Genomic DNA, 17,803 nt, shown 5'->3' on the forward strand with positions numbered 1-17,803 from the left:
TGCAGCCATTCATTGTTTCACTTGCAGTTTGCATTTCTTCTTCTTCTGGATTTCTACTGATTAACAAATACTCAAAGCTTATCACTGTCATGTTAGAAAACAAGCAGGTAGCTTACCATAAAGAATTCCTCAATAAAATTTGTATTGGGTCAGAGCCTGTCAAACTGGCTCTTATTTGTTCAATTGCTGTGTCACATAGCATTTCATTAATTGAGTCTCTAAAATTGTTCTCCCTAGTTTTCTTTACAGGTAGTCTGAGTATTTAATGTTCATGTAGCAAATGAACTTAATTTTGTAACTGCAAGTAAATGTTTAAGATGAAATTTTGAATGATGTCACTTTAATGAACAAATACTTAATTTTGAATACCATTTTAAAGGTCTTACTCCGGGAGCACATTAGTGTGCTTTAATAGTGATTTGATTCAGATTCAGTAGTGGGTTGTCTTCTGCTCAATAACATTTAACCTTAATGCAGAGGCTCTCTCAGGTGTTAAGTTTTCTGTAAATGCATGGACCCAGTATATCTTCATTTGTTTTCTCTGGAGTTATTTGAATACATGCAATGTTGTATAGCAAAGATAATGTATGTGTATTCTTGGTTTTCATTCACAAAGCTTGGAAATGTATTTGGCAGAGGTACAAGCAAGATGATAATTTCTTTAGTTTGTCAGCTGAAAAAAAAAGAGCTAATTTCACATAGCAATCTTCTAGGAAGTTCCTAGATAGATCTGGAAAAAAGAACCAATTTTTAAAATTATTTTTATCTATTTTAGCCATTTAGCTGAAACTGTAGGTGGATTCTGTGGAGGACAAAATTAAGAGTGTGGTATTAGAAAATGATACAACCATGGCATTAAAAATAACTAGTTTCCACAAGCCTTGTCAAATGCTTCTGTTTTACTTTTCCAATACTACTCAAATCATCAAATTGGTTACCAGAGAGGAATTGTACAAGACTTAGGTACTTTGCTTTTAATGCTACTGTGTAAATGCTTGGGCTTTACATAATTCATGTATGACAGTACTTGCCAAGAGAAAAACAACAGTTAATATTTTACCATTTTTAACTGAGTCCTAGATCAGGGAAAATTGGCAGTTACTAAATTTCTCAGAATGGTTCACATAGCCTTTGGGGGGTTACACTGGCATTCTGCTATCAATCTTCTACTCAGACTTTCAGGAAGTAGCCAGGCTTCCTTCTCAGTGGTCTCAGAAAAGCCTTGTTTAAGTTATTTTTAATTCTTTGACAGTTGGAAGATTTTAGGAAGTAATATCTTTGTTTCTCAAAGAAAATGCACTTGAATTGGCAAAGGGTTTCTGCTTTTCTCCTGGAATCTGTGCATCTAAAAATAGGGGCTGCCCTTTCACTTAAACCTGTAATAGCACGAGAGCCACCGACCGCTATATTTAGCTCAGTGCCATTTAGGAACTAGTTGACTTCCTTGGGTTATGGGCTCATTAATTTTGCTCTCAGGCTTCATTCTGAAAAAAAGAGTGATGTGGTGGGAATTTTCTTCGACTGATAACAAACCACTGTAAAGTCTTCATGTTTGTACTCTAAATGCTTTCCTTTTTCCTGCAGTTAAAGCTTTTCATCTCAAATATGATGAAGTACGTCTGGATCCAAATGTACAGAAATGGGATGTTACAGTGTTAGAACTCAGCTACCACAAAAGACACTTGGATAGGCCAGTATTTCTACGCTTCTGGGAAACTTTGGACAGGTATGTTTGCTGGTGAAAATCCTTGATGCTTGTGCTTTTATGATGTTTGGAGAGACTTTAAAGTTCTGGCATCAAGGGGATTGTATCGAACTTAGACATCTGAAGAGTGTTTTAGCTTGAAGATATTGCTTGTTTTGATTTTCCCTGATGAACATAATAGAACATAATGGTATATGTTTAGAGACTGTAAATAACCATCTCCAAAGTGTAATAAGCCTGTACTGAAAGGAAGGGCAGTTACCATTAATCACCAATTAGTGCCATGATTGCCCACCTCCCTTCAGGCAGCAGGCAAGGAATGGAGGACAGTCCAGGTGCTCTAGAGTTTTCCCTTGTATCCCCAGCCTTCCCATGGACTGCAGCTCTGAGCTTACAAGCTCTCCTTCTCTCTCTCCACCTCACGAGGTGACAGTCTAGAAAAGATGATAAACTACCTTAAGATGAAGAGCCACAAAGCCTTGTCTTACTCTGATGCCTCCGAGTCCACAGCACTGGGTAGAAGAAGAACTCCAAAAAACAGGGCATGTAATAAGTTCTGGACTGGTTATTCCTCTGTATATTAGGGGCCTTCTGAGTATTTAGCCCTGCCTTTTGTTGGAAGTGAAGGGTGGAGGAAAAGCAGCAGCTCTGTGAAGAGCTGCTTTGCTTCTGACTCTGCTTCTCTGTGGCTCAGAGCCCTCCTGAATCAGAATTTCACTGCAATCCCTTTTTCACGTTGTGGAGAAGAAACTTTATTATCATGAAGCAGTTGAAGAAATATCGAGGAAGAGGAGAAGCCCATGCATTTCATGAATGTTTAATCTTTTCATGTTAAGTGCACAGCAAACTGCTTGAATGATGGAGTGCAAAAGAAAAATCCTCTGGGAATTGTCAAAATAATTCCAACCATCAAACTTTCTATGGCTCCCTATTTAAAAGTGTCAGATAAACAATATATGTCAACTCCCAGAATGAACTAGTTATCTTTAACAACAGTCTTTCAATGTTAGAAGTCATGTGATGTCTTGGAAAACATGAATTTTCTTCAAGGCAAGGTTTTAGCTGACTGTCATTTAGTGGGGAAAATACTGTGCATAATACAGAGCTAAATGGTGCATAAGGCTTTGCATCTCTTTGGCAACTTTCTAATTCTGTAAGAATTCTGTTTTAACAATGTCTGTGCATTTTATTCCTGAGAGTAAAACTCCTATAAATGCCACAAGGGTAGTAATATTGTGTTCTGATAATTTTTTTCAGGTATATGGTAAAGCACAAATCACACTTGAGATTCTGAATCCTTCAGCTGCCATTTGGTTCCTGAACTATGGATTGAGAAAAATGGAAGGGGCTCCAGTTTGGAGACCAGAGCTCGCACTATAGGAGATGTCAAGAACTTTACAGATGAGGAAGGGTCACAGTTTAAACTTTTTATAAAATCTTGTTTGGATGATTCACGCTATGGCAGGTTGATACCTGTTGTTATTCAGAAGCAAAGGGGTTTTGCTTAAAACTATTTTTTTAATGTTGTTAGCCTTCTAGTCTGCAATCCAAATTGTATATTTTGATAGCAGCAGTTTCTTCTCTGTTTTGTTAAATTAGCCACATTTTTAAATGATGTGTTTGGTTCCTTATTAGAACATAGGTTGGTCTCCACTGCAGGTTACAAAGGTGTGTGTGTGTGTGCGCGTGGGCGCACGGGGTGTGTATATTATATATGTGTGTGTGTGTCTAGAGATATAATGTACAAAAAGAAATTATAGGCACACTGACGCACACGTAGGTGTTACCAGGCTTTCTAAACCACTTAGCTTCTGAGCTTAGTTTTGGTTTTCTTTGCTTATTGTTTCACTTACTGAAAATATTTCGTTGTGAATGATACTACATTTTAGTCAGTAGGACTTGCAAACTGAGCAAAGTGAAAGTTGTTTTGGATAAATCAAAATGTCAACCTGTATATGTATATTCTGTCAGTTTTTGTTGAAAAAGGGAAGATGAAAAATCTAGAAACACTTTTTTTGGATTTGTAATGTCCCAGTTTACTAAATCTTTAAACTTTATTATAGGAGTACCTTCAAGTCATGTTAACTTCAAATTACCATTCTCCACACACGTCTCTTTATTTAAACTGAAAGTATGCATGTGTACATTCCCATCTAGCAAATACCTTTCCATATGAGTCTAAATGTTACCTAGATTAAACAATGAATAAAGGAGGAGAGAGTTTGGATTTTTCCCCCCTGAAAAAGCCACCACAAGGAACGAATAATTTTAACTTCTTTGCGTTTATACCTCTAATACCACCTCTAATACTATTTTCTTGTGACAAAAGTAGCCCAGACTGTCTACAGGAGTTGTAATTTTCTGAGCTGAGTGGCTAATACGGCCTCCTAACAGTCCTGCATTGGAATGGAAAATGAGCCTTCTCCAATTACCAAAGAACAGATTTGCTTCATCTACAGTGTGAGGCCAGAAGACCCTGGTTTTTGTACCAATTTACAGCATCTCTGTATCTATTAATAACATTAAGTTGATGTTGCATACCAGTGAATGTAGAGAATGATCAAATACTGTAACACCTGCATGATTTTTTTTCTGGGATAGAAAATACATGTTTATATTCCTGTTCTTGAAATTCCAAACCATGTTTTTTTAATATACTTTACATTTAAGGTTTGACAAAAATAAAATGTTCTACCTATTCTGTTTTAGTTTTGCTTTTATTTGATGTTACCTTCATTTTTAATAAAACCCAAACATCTCCTTAAGAGGTTTTTAAAACTATGCTGTAAATTTACGAGGACTATGAGGTCTGACTTTTAATTGTATGTTTCCATTCCTGCTGTATTGGTGGTCTGCTATATTTTAAATGGTCTTAATGGAAATGTGAAAACTCAGAACTGCCAAACAAAAACCCCAGTGACTCCCAAGATCAGAAGCAGCTGACACTGGATTTTTTAATGGATTCTGCGTAGTGACTGAGAAGAGGAGGCACTACAGAACTACTGGAATGTCTGCTATTTGTGTAGGCAGTTACTGTATTTTCCCTGTACTTGAGCTTATAAATGTATCAGTGTCATGCTAGAGTGGACTAAAACATGGAGTACTTGGTTGTAACCTGTGCTATAACCAGCAAAGCTGTAATGGCCACCAGCACAGCAGTTGCTGCCATTAGCAAGTGGTTCAGTTTAGGGCTCATTACTGCATTTAATAGTGGGATATCATGTATGCAGTTCTTAACTTGAACATTTCCAATTAGAAGTGTGATTTTTTTTCAAACTTCATCAGTGCATCATGGCCCATGCAGTTTTTAAAGAGACTTCTGCAGTGGGCAGCAAACTTGAAAAGCAAATTCTGAAGAAATGTGTGCTTCACATGCACTGTGACATACAGACCACAGGGGGAGCTTGCAAGGTTCAGCTGTCTTTGTCCTGTACTTCACTTGTGTTTTCAATGCATGTGTAACCCCAGATGCAGTACTGTATACAGGAGATGGCTTGATTTAGGTGTAAATTTCTGTATATATTGGGAGTTATGGCTCTGAATCTAGTGAAGTTCCATGGGTGTGAAACTGGCAGAAGAGCAACAGCCATGAAATCCTTGTATGAACTCTGCTGGTTTTTATGGGTTGGGCATAGACCTTTAGCGTCTTGGAATTTTGTACTTGCAAGCAGTTTGCGACACAAGTTCTAAAATATGTATTTGTGAAGGAGTTGGCACCTGAGCATGTATATTTTTGTCAGTCATAAAAGTAGTGATGTTTATAAAATGAGCCATTTTGCAATCAGATTCCTGCTGACATTATTGGAAGTTTAATTAGGCTGTCAGAATAGCATTCCTGCTGCCTTCATAAATAACTGCACATAGATTATGAAACTACTTGGACTTAAAAATTTAGCCTTACACAGCAGCATTTTGCAACACAGCTGGAATTTCAGACACTTATGTTATGCTTAATTTATCTACAAGTTAATGTAGAGTAATAAAGAAAACGGGTTCTAAGAGCTGGGGAAGCTGGAGGATCAGACATCTGTTTTAGCGAGCTGCATGCTTATTGCTGAGCAAATTGGATGCACTACTTAGAGGTGTATAAAGTGTGTAAATTGTACTCAATTAAAATGTATAACTATAACTGCACTGACTGTAGTTTATTGAACAGTAGGATGATACTAGCATAGGAATTGGGTATCAAATTGTCTGTTTCTATTAAACATCTTAAGTGTCATACGTCTACACTGTTTCCTAAGTGTAAGATGAATGAGATGAAATGAGATAAAACAAGTTGAAAACTTGGTTTGAAGCCTGCTGTTGGGCTCCCATACTGTCAGCAGGTGATGATTTCTTTTAGTAACAAGGTTAGTGGGGCCAGCAGACATATCTGAAGTAATTATTTTATATTAAAAACTAAAATACCTGTGATTTATACTATCTGAGCTTTTGAATGTTAGCCTTGAACAAAGCAGACAAAAGGGGAATTTTTTATAAGGTAAAGTAGGGCAACTGCAGGGACTTGCATACCTGAAGAAATTGCAGATCAGCATCCTCAGCTGAGGAGGCTCAGCTTATTTAGCTATTATCTGGAAATTTTTGTAGGGAGATGGTTTCACAAATAGGTACTAAAGTCAGTGCTTGAGATGGACAATTTATGGAACTGTTCTGCAATGCTGTAAACCTCTTTATTTCTGAATACGGAAGAAAATGTAGATAGCAAATTGTGTATCAAGTTGCCCTTGATCATAAGTTAAACTATTATGTTATATTTGACAGATCAGCCTTTATTGGAACAGCAAATTTGGTTTTGGCTTTCATTTGCTATGCAGTTGGCAAAATATTGCCATTCTCTGCAGGGACGTGCAAAAGTAAATTTTATTAGTACAGCTTTTATTCTTTTGCTGGTGAAATATGCACTTAGTTACTAATTCTTGCGAACACTATACAAAAAAAAAAAAGGAAAGCTGATCAAAATTAATGGCTTGGTGGTTTTAAAATTTAATGTCATGAATGCATTTTAATTCAAAGGCCATAACTAATGCCAAGTACTTTATTAGAGCAATGTGTTCATGAAAAATTAAAATCCCTGCCTGAAGAAACTGCTGGCCAAGTAGGTTACAGTTCAGCTAATCTGTGGAAAAATGTGCCACAAACTGGAATCTCCGAATGTCATAGTCTGAGTTGCTCGTTTGTAACTCAGCTGATTTTGTGAAGATAGGTGGTAGTTCTGCTTTCCCTTCTGAACAGTTCCATGCTTCAGTCACAGCTGTGCAGTTTTCCATCTTTGGTTTTACCCTGGGATTGTTTACACGGTCCGAGGATTCTGAGGCAGTGACAGAAAACAGATCACTGAGTATGACGTTTAAGCAGAGCTCAGGCACTTTGTAAGAATACAAATGGTTTCTTAATGGAACTGTGATCCAGAGGATAACACTGGATGATCCTTGTAGGTCCCTTCCAGCTCAGAGTATGCAGTGATTGTACAGCTTTCAGTGACTTTGCTGTAGATCATCATTCTCAGTGGTGATGGTATCACAGAGGGCAGGTTTGAGAATAATGAGATTTAATCCAGCAAAATCTGTTGGTAGGTGGTACACCGTGGCAGGCCCTGCATCCAGACTGATTTACTGTGATACTTTTTCTTTAAACAAAAATTTTGTAATTTTTTAATGAGAATGGAAATGCAAAGAACCATCTCAAATGTTTTAAACTTTATTGCAGAGACGAGTTCACATGTAAAATGAAAGATATAAGGTGGTACATAACATCTGTAAGAAATACCTTGGTTTATGGTTTTTATTTGCATCTGTAAATTCCTTTGGTGTATTTCAAATTCAGAAAAACTGTTTACTTGCTTCACGAGGTTCCTGCATGTATCACTGAAAACTGTCAGAGGTAAATCTTTAACTGCAGTTGCTTGAAAGTTTGGAGATTATATGAGGTTATAGATTATTTATGGCCTAACAGTCAGTGGGCCCACACTTGAATAGTGGTTTTGAAGGTTCCAGTTCAAATGACATTTCAGAAGATCCTAAGGGGGACAGACACTGTTGAATGAAGGAGAAGACAGACTTTACATGGGGTTAAACCTTTAAACTCTCGCATAACTGTCATGAACTTGTGTTAAATGACTGTTTGGATAAATCTTAAGTTTTTTTATATATCTTGTCACATGACCTATTATTTAAGATCTAGACTGTATTATTGATGTTTTTTAGAGAGTTATAGTTTAGATTAAGCTCAAGTACAACTTTTGAAAATTCTTTGAAAGTCCTCAAGATATTTTTCCTAAGGGGGGGATGTCTTTTGAAATACAACAGTCAAGAAGAAGCAAAAAAAAAAGGCATATTTCTCCTGTTCCTATCAATTAAGACCAACCATGTAGTTTCATAACACTGAAGTATTTTTATTGGTGAAATGGGATGTAAAAAAATACCTCAAAGAAACAGTTTCTAATTCTTCACTTGTTCCTACCCTCTTGAAATCCTTTGCAGAGATCCATCCAACCCCTTACCTTCTTCCCTGACTTATTCTTTCTGCTTGTTTCTCCCAAACTGGGACTGTTCCCTAACCCACAATCTTTCTATGTAAGCACACAGCTATGAATTATTCCTCTGCCCCATCAGTGCAGTGGAAGCAAAAGAAGCTCAAGCTTCTCCCTGTTAAGTCTTGGAGTTGATTACAAACTTAAAAAAAAAAAAGGCAAATATGACCTACTCAATACTTCATCATACTTTTTTTCTAGTTTAGTTTTGACCTGTAGTAATGAAGCTTTGAGGTCTTGAACATAAAAATACTGAAGGCATACTAGTTGTTAGTATTTCCTTAATTACTAGTATGTCTCTAGTTATTCTCCAAGGATCTTTAACTGTAGAATTCTCCCTGTTATCACAGGTAAGGAGGTGCAGCATGATTATTCCAAGATCTGAGTTGAGTCATTCTTAACCTGAGACTGAGTGGAATTTAAACACTTAATTACCTGACAGCTTTGTTCACAGCTGGCAGATGATTTGAGGAGCACCACACTAGTTTTCTTTGTTATTGATTTTGTGAGAGACCAAATTAAGAAAATTTGAGCAGTGGAGAAAATAAAAAAATTGATACTTGTTTTCCAGAGCTATTTACCATTTAGTAAGAATTGTGAGGTGACCACAGCAACTGATACTAATCCAAAGAGCAGAAACTGTGGATCTGATTGTTTTCTAGGGCTGTGAATTATCAATAGTTTGCAGCATGCCCTTAATTCAGATGGTCACAGGAAGTCAGTGTTGCTGAACAGCACCTTGCCAGCTGTTCTTTGTAGTGGGACATCTCAGCTGAACCCTTCCTCAGCTGAATTGTTCGTAGTCACAATGCCTGTGGTGAGGAAGGAGATGATCTTTGATATGTACAAGTCCCCTACTGTGGAGCTTCTATGGGTTTTCTACACAGAATTCTTCACTATGTATTTCTTGAGAACAGCTGTCATAATTTTTTTGATGCTAATATACTACTGAAGGTATGTGGGCTTTCAAAAAATACAACCCAAATGCAGGGAATGAAATTATTTAGCAGTTCTTATGAGAAGTATCACTGCTGAGGATCTGTGAATAACACTGGTGTTAGAGTGGAACACTGAATTTTTTCAGACTGCCATGTCTTTGTACTACACTTTGTATGGTAGGTGTTTTCAGCCACTCATTGACCTGACTTTGCTTAAATTCACTTGTTGCATCTTGTGTGAAACTTAGGCTGCAAGTTCCACTGGAGAGAGGACATCTTTTTATTCTGTAATAAAGTGTATATGAAAGAGCCTTTGTTTTATGCACAATGGAAGCAATTAGTCTGGTTGCTGAAAAGTTGCTAAAGAGGGAATAAAGGGATTAAAGGTGAAGAAAAACCCCACCAAAAAACCCTCAACAGCCCCAAACAAACAAATAAACAACAAAAACCAAACAAAAAACTCCCAACAAACCTAAACAACATGGAAAAGCTTACTAAAGTGAAATTACTAAACTGAAGTACATTTACAACTACTTGTTGTGAAGTACATATAGAACAAATTTATTCTGTGTTCAGTGGATTAACACTATAAATTGCATTCCCAATAATCTTGTTTTACCTTTATCAGATTGAGTGATCCACAAACTCACTCGGTGTAAAATCCCTCTTGAATTTGATCGATTTTCACTTCCAGTCTTGTTTTTTTCTGGCTTTGGTCAGTACCTGTTGGTCTGTTCATTTAGCCTTTTCTTTCTCCCAGATATCAAGGCAACTGGATGATCATGTAAGTACAAAATTAAGTACAAAATTGCAGTTAATTTTGTGTTTATATGCATATACATTCAGGTTACTGTTCCAGTGAGAAATGTGCATCCATCATGAGGCACATTGTCATTTTTACATCATTACTTTTGTAATGTATCAAAATTAAAATCTGGAGTTCTCCATGTGTTGAAAGTCTTTTCAGAACCCATTTGACACTTGGCCATACGACATGAGACAATAATTAATACAGTAACTAAGCTACACGAGAAATTATGGGCAAGGAGAACTCTGCATTTAGTAATTTGCCTCTCAGGAGGCTTATTTTTACATTGGTGCAGACTGAAGGCGGGAATGTTCTCTAACCATTCCCAAAAGCAATAAATAGCCTTTGAGAACTTCAGGAGAATAAAATCTGCCCAAAATCTTTGAAATGCATGGAATATATCAGGGATTTGCCCATTTAGTATTAGACACTCCTGAAATGTCACACAGGTATCCTCAAAACATTCTCAGCTGTTGCAGTCTGCAAGTCAAAATGGTGATAAATTTGCCATCACTGGCCCAACAGTTCTTTGTACAGCATATTTTTTAATGTTTCTCCTCTGGAATCATGATTTGTACTCTGTTTCTAGGATTAATACCTTCAGACGTTACCAGTCACATCAGGGGAGGGGGCAGGTGTAAATATTTTCTAATTTTTAGCTCCTTTAAATAAACAGTATCTCTTGAAACAGGCATTATGTCCAGTGCAGGTGGTAGGTAGTGTATCTGGGAAGAGTTGCATAATTGGAAAATGGGACAATAAGTGGATTATGGTCATTCCTTAGTAATGGCATTTAGAGGGCACAGCAACACAAATGCTTAAGAAGTCCTCATTCCTTCACTGCCTCAGCCCCTCGGCCAGGTTTTCTTACCCCCTGTCCGTTGTTCTTTCGCAGCATTTACGTCCTGCTGTTCTCTCACTCTCCCATCTTTGCATCATATTGCAGTACCTGCCTGCTTTCCATTTCTGTAAAAATAACTCAGCTGACCAGAACTATATTGGTAACCTTGTAAACAGTCATTGACCATGTCATATCCACGTCAATAATTTTTCTATAGTAATAAAACATGAGATAAAGTTTATATCTGAAATGCAACGATAAGTGTCTATTTTTCTTTAATGCAGCTCTTAATGTTCCATACCACACTTAGCAATGCAGTGTATGGCATTGTCTGCAGACTAAAAGACTCCTTAAAAACCAGCAATAACCTTGAAGCTTTTAGCATCAAGACAGAGAAACGGGGGTTCTGCTCTGTCATAAAATGATGATAAGGTGAGGAGGTTCAGGACCATCAAAGGAGTCGTATTTCTACAGTGCCCACAGGCAGTCATGATTTATCATAGCTTAACTTTATTTTGCTGTGGTGTTATGCTCTGGAGGTTAGATGAAGTGATAAGTAGATTCTCTATAATCTGTCAGAAAAAAGTCTATATGGGAACTTTTAGGTTCAGATTTACGGGCTAAAAAAATGATACCTTTTTTTTTTTCATCATGCCATTTCCTTTATTAGAATGTGCAACTTAAACAATCTTAATGAAGTAGTCTCCTGACTCAGCTAATTATGGCATCTTTCTCCCTGGGTAAGCTAGCTGACCCTGCAAAACCTAATTTAGGTCATGAGGTAAATTGGCGTGGCTCTTACATTAGCTGAGTATGGAGCTAATAACTGCAAAAGACAGCAGCTTTTCTACTATTGCAAATTGATCACAATGTAACAAGTTTAATTAAATATTTTGAAGTTAGGAAAAAGCTGTAGGTCCACATCTGTGTCAGAAAGCGGCTGCTTGAATGGGGCTGCATTCGTTTTGCATCAGCAGTGCCATAGCATGATTGATATAAATGATATTGTAAAGCACTCATTTTGAGATGGATTACTTGGAATCTTTACATTTTCTAGAAATTCATTGCTTTTGCCCAATGACACTGGTGTTTGATAGCTTCTTTGCTTTCCTGTGAAGGCAGTGAGTCCAAACATCGTATCATATGTGTCTGGAAGGCAGAAATTCTGCCTGCTGTCTGCTGCAGAGTATGAATGATTGCTGTTGACTTACACTTCTAAATGGCATGCCTTGTACCCTTTACAAAGAAATTCTGTGCTATTAATTTCTACCTTCCTGTTACACCCCTTTTAACTCCAATTATTTGTAGTAAAATGTGCATCTTTCAACGGAATGATATACCTGATTTACCAAATGTACAGGGTAAAGTGCAAACTCTAATATAATTATTTGTGTCATGCAGAGCTAATATGATTTTCCTGTAATTTTCCACAGATGTCTTTTTGACTATTATATCAGAACCCCGTCAGTAATATACCTGCCTTTAAATAAAAGTGTCTAAAGTTGGTCACAGGGCGATGTTCCTTGCTGTGTCGAGGGCTTCCGTGCCAATAGACTGGGCAATGCCTGACACAGGTGCCTCAGGTGCCTGACCCCACCTCCCTCAGGTGCCTCAGGTGCCTCAGGAGCTCCCCTCCCCACCCCTCAGGTGCCTCAAGACATCCCTCTCCCCACCCCTGTGCTTCAAGACCCTTCCCCAGGAGTTGCAGCCCAGCCTTGGCTCGTCCCCCCCCAACGCACTGACCCTGCAAGCCCCCCCAGCAGTTTTAGCAAGAACAAGGTTATTTTTGCCCTCCGTGCCCTGTTCTATGAGGGTGAGGTACCTGGCCGGGGAGCAGGAGGCGCTGGGAGGCAGAGGAAAGAGGTAGGTTTCACTTGTCTCCTCAGTTTAATCAGTCAGTTTATAATCAGCAGAAGATGGTGGTATTTAAATGTTGTTCTGAGTAATCTTCTAATAATGGCCAGGATGATTTTCCTGTGTAAATATTAACAATCAAGTTTATTTGCTGATTGTTTCCCCTACCAATTAGCAGCATTGCTTAATTCACACCTATCTGAGCTTGTGCAGAAAAGCACAAGACTGGCTTTGTATCTTTTTCAGATCCAGACGGGTAAAGTTAGTTTTTATAATGTACCTTAAAGAAAAACCTGTACCCATAACAGTGGTTTGGGGTTTTTTTGTGGTTTGTTTGGGTTTTTTTGGTTTGGTTTGCTTTTTTGTTTGGTTGGGTTTTGGGGTTTTGTTGTTGTTGTTGTTGGTTTGGTTTGGGGTTTTGTTGTTGTTGTTGGTTTGGTTTGGGGTTTTGTTGTTGTTGTTGGTTTGGTTTGGGGTTTTGTTGTTGTTGTTGGTTTGGTTTGGGGTTTTGTTGTTGGTTTTGTTTGGTTTGGGTTTTTTGTTTGTTTTGGTTTTTTATTGTTCTGGTTGTTTTGTTTTTGTTTGGGTTTTTTTGTGGAAAAATGTATTACTGCCTTTCTTCAAGTGTTAGCTGTGGTTTTTCCCTGCCATTATCAAAACAACCTGTCTGCCTATCAGTTTCCTTGCTAGATCCTCTGACCAGTGGTGAATGAATTAAATCAGTTTAAAATGGGTTTTTTTCCTGTTTCAAGTTATTCTGGGAAGCTTCTCTTTGGCAGGTTAACAGAGTAATCTGATTTTTTTAAGTCTGAGGCTTGGTAGTCAGTAGCCTCTGCCTGTTATCTTCATGATTTAGTTTTGGGTATGTTCCTTCTTCCCCTCACATGGAGGATATTGACTGAGGCAGGACCAAAAGTGGCTTTGATGGTTAGGGTGAGACACAGGGCAAAATTCTGTTATCCAGATAGTTTTATGCATCTTATGAACCTTCTGAGATCTTATTTTCTGCTCCCGAATCTCAGAGGTTTCTTTAAGTTTCATTGATCTGGTCTCACTGTGGTTTGTCTCACAGAATCAATCTTTTTCTCAGTGTTATTGCTCCTCATCAGTAAAGGTTCTTTTCACTAACAGTAAAAAGCCCCCTGAGATGCATTTACCTCACCAACTGAACCAAGTTTTCAGCTTTCTCATTACTGGAACCGAGTACTGAATGTTCTGGATTAATTAAGTTTTGCAAGCTCAAATTCCTCCGTTGTATGCCAAGTGAAATTTAATAGAGCATCTTACCAATTTCAGGAAGCATCTGTTTTTCACCCTGTTTCACAATCCTCAAGAAGATTGATAGTACAGATACCTCTACCAGGGCTGTCTTTCAAGGGAACTCAGTATGACTGTACTTTTCACCACTGGTAACTTACTTGCTTCCCTTGCTATTGCACTTTTCTATAATGTTCTCTTTCCCCATTACTGTCACCTCTAGCAGGGCATTGCAGGCAATTTAATCCCTTCTTATGAAATATCTTCATGGGGTTGTTTTTGTGCTTTGGTATCCCTCTGGTTTTCCAGATTACTCAAAAGAAATTTAATTTGCCGCCTTTTCCACAGATTGTGTCTTTGATACACAGTTCTTCGTACAAGGTGGGGTCAGGAAGGCTCTCTCTTACAGAAATAGGTATTTTAGACTACTGTCTGTGTTCCTGGTTGATTAGTCCAAAATTGTGGCCATGTCACAAGCCTTTTTGAAGCACACAGCAGATTCTGCCAGCCTGCAGCACGGCTGCTCAATAAAACCCCCTCTTGTCTTTGTGGCACATTCCATCAGAACTCAGGCAAAACCATGAACCTCCTGAGAAACATCCTCTTTCCTACCATAAAAGGAACTATTCAGGGTAAACTCAAGGCTTTCATGAGGCTTTTTGCTACTGTTAAGGCACCAAGGACTGTTTCAATGCTGTTAGAGCAGTCCTTCAACTCTTGCTTGTATGAGCTACAGCAACATGCCCTGTCTGATAAATATGAGGTTGCAGGATTCTTGCTTACAGTGTAAAACTTGATATGTAAACTGTTGCTCAAAGTCAAAAGAAAGTTGCTTAAAAAAGACTCTTCAAGATGTACAGGGAATGATGAGTTTTGGAGATGAGTTAGATACAGGAATTACAGGATGAAATTCTCTGATTTATTCTGCGGGAAGCTGGGTGATCATCATAGCATCTTCTAGCCTTAAAAAGCAATCGTATTTAGAATGGTTTTCTTTGCTGTACCAGAGAGATTGAGAGATTTGCCTTTCTGTACCAGAAAATACAATCTGCTGTAACTGTCACAAGAATGTCATTTGCTATCAAAGTAGCTCAAAAAAAGAAAAAGCAGAACATATGAACCATGTGCATAATCAGGCGGATTTATTTGGACAATGCTGGAAGGAAATTTAGTAGAGCAGGTTTACACATGCTAAAAATAACAGTTGTTGAAAATGTCTTGCCCCTGAAAGATGTTGAACCAGGTCCAGAGTTTGCTCACTTGATTAAGACAATCTTGATAGGGAAATGCAGTGTATCAAAATGAAGTGAATTCCCTGTGGGAAGGTGGCATAAGATATACATACATTGCAAATGGAAGGGCCATTATTTGGCTTTCCAGAGCACATTATCAGCTAAAGAGCCCTTTATCTTGGGACAGTGGTTTTGATTCCAAGCATTAGCTTGTGGGTTAGAGCTGGTACTTGACTATGGTTTGCTTAGTTTTTAAAGTTAGAAGTGTTAGAGGTGAAAATCAGGTGTGTTGTCTTTCCAAAAGGTGTTAGCAGATATCCTCAATATATTTGCGTTTATTAACAGTCTGATGCCTTCCTATTTAATATTTTAAAATTTCCTCCCTGCGCTTTGCACAAGTATTTTGTTACATATTTCTAATTGTTCAAAAGCAGCAGTTGAGAGTTTCAGTGCTCTGGAGTTCTGTAGCTATCCTAATGCAGATAAACAGCCAATCTGCAATTATCAAGTTGTAGCACAGATTAGAGGACATAATCATGCTTGCAAAACTGCCAATTACTTCTGACCAGAGTAAAGATTTTGTAAAGTGATAAGGTTCCTCATGTGTGCTATACTTCAGAGGCAATCAGAAATTATGAATAACATTTAAGCTCTTACCAATATTGACTATTATTAGTCATTAGTATTGAGCATCAGGGTTCTTTACAGGTGTATGTTACCTTGTAATTGCTCCATTACTTTTATCTTGAAATCATAAAAGGATATGCCCATGCAATCTGCTGTATTTTATTGATGCAATAACATCATGTGTGAAGGAAGATGTCTGTGAATAAGAATAGAGCATAAGAATGGAAAGGAGTGCAAGTCAGACTCTTCAAAACACTTGATAAATGCAGCTGCTAAAAGCACTCAGCTCCAACAGTTCTTCTTTTGTTAGACCCTGAAGCCTGCTTTTGGTCCTTCTGTGCATCTCTGCGTTGCACAGGATCGCTGAGCAAGTCAAAGGAGGCAGGACAGACATAGAAATACGTGCTGGAGATACAGAGCATCTGGAAAGGCCATTTCAAAGCTGGAGAGTGACACAGGAGTTCTTTAATAATATCTAATTGCAAGAAGGAAATACTTCTGTGGTGACTTTTCTGGGGGAGATGTTTTCTGTTGTTGTTTTATAACCAGGAAGATGTTTTATCTGGGTCTCCCCCTCCCCAGCATGGTTTCTGTCTTATTACTCAGATCAGGAGAGATTTGCAGCTGAATAGAGGTGAAAGGGGTTCATTGGCAGCTCAGGCCAAAGATGGGTTGCAGCTGATTCATGAGGTAAATGAGCTTTTGTGCTGGGAAGTAGTTCATGCTTTTGTAGCAATAAGATCTCATAGTCATTGGTTGAGACAGCAGCAGTTGGTGCTATTGTACTTCAGTTAGGAGACAGAAAGCAGTGTTTCCTTCAGAAGTTAAAGGCAGCTTTCAGAACCAAATCTTTAGAGTATGCATATGGCAATATTGGTAGTTCTTTATGCAATGCAGACAGCTCCAGATTCATCTCTTACTGAAATAAAACTGGCACTTTATGGTAGGAACATATGTTTTAAATATAGTTTCTGCTAGAGATCAGTGATTTGATGTGACTCAGTTTTCTCAAGAAGTGTCAGACTCTGTATGATATCCTAACATGAGCGCCCAAAATTAACTTTATAAATATTTTGCTATCCTGATAGCTGGAAACATCTCTACTGAGATCTCGGGGTGGGCTCGAGTTGAAGAAGGGGAGTGGAGAGGGGACTGTGCCCTGCTGTGTCTGCACAGGTTTTTCCCTGTTTGGGAAAACTTCAGTCTCTTGATCCCTAGGGTTGCCAATCCAGGACTGTAATGCTTTACCTCTGGCACTGTATTCTCAGGGGAAGGCCAAAGAAGGGGCATGCAGACAGCAGAAAACACCTTTTAAAATGACAGCTGTTTATCACGTGCATTTCTCTGTGGAATTAAAGGTTGGCAATGCTTTGCTGTCCCTGCAGTCTGAGTACATTAAAAAACAAGCAAACAAACAAACCCCAAACATTAAGATCTCCAAACCCACAACTTTGAGGTTCAGTCTGTGTTCCAGTTCACTCCTCAGCTTTAGAAGCCTTTGCAGAACTTGCAAATACGCAGAAGTTTTTTTGTCTATATTTGTGAGCTGTTTCTATACTGTAAGGAGTTTCCCTCTTTTTCAGCTTTAGCAAGCTTTAAATATCAAGTCTTCACCTTCATCTGACCACTGTCTTTCCTCAATGTAGACATTGTGTGCCTTGAATTAATACATAGTCTTTTACATAAAAGAATTCATGTTGAGGTGCTGGTTGATTTCTGAAAGATTCAGCTCACAGGCAGGCTCATGGAAAAATTCTGTTTAGAAGAAAGAAGAATGGACCATTTCATAGGCCATTCTTAATTTGGTTATGTCTCCCTGCACCCCCAAAAGAATTAGAACAAATGATTTTCAAACTCATTAGCTTCTACTTCATATGATGGCAAATAAAAATCACTCTTTGAACAACTCTTGTATCTGTGTTTTTCTATGTCTGAAAAAAATATGTAGGAATATTCCTAACAGGTGACTTGTAAGGGCATTGATTTTTGGTGTACAACAATACAGCACA

The 17,803-nt window shown here is 38.1% G+C and overlaps 1 protein-coding gene across 1 annotated transcript in view; it reads left to right on the top strand.

The window, feature by feature from the left end:
- Positions 1-4,406, top strand: part of CDC73 (cell division cycle 73) — a 105,919-nt gene extending 101,513 nt beyond the window's left edge. Inside the window, exons 16-17 of the mRNA XM_027713283.2 lie at positions 1,585-1,726; positions 2,963-4,406. Coding sequence (XP_027569084.1) covers positions 1,585-1,726; positions 2,963-2,999 — 179 coding nt within the window. The 3' untranslated portion in view covers positions 3,000-4,406. The remainder of the gene's footprint in view (positions 1-1,584; positions 1,727-2,962) is intronic.
- The last annotated feature ends 13,397 nt before the right edge of the window (positions 4,407-17,803 follow it).

This window comes from Pipra filicauda, unplaced genomic scaffold, assembly GCF_003945595.2.
Source record: "Pipra filicauda isolate LSUMZ 115617 unplaced genomic scaffold, ASM394559v2 scaffold76_size2844353_pilon, whole genome shotgun sequence".
Lineage (NCBI taxonomy): Eukaryota > Metazoa > Chordata > Aves > Passeriformes > Pipridae > Pipra > Pipra filicauda.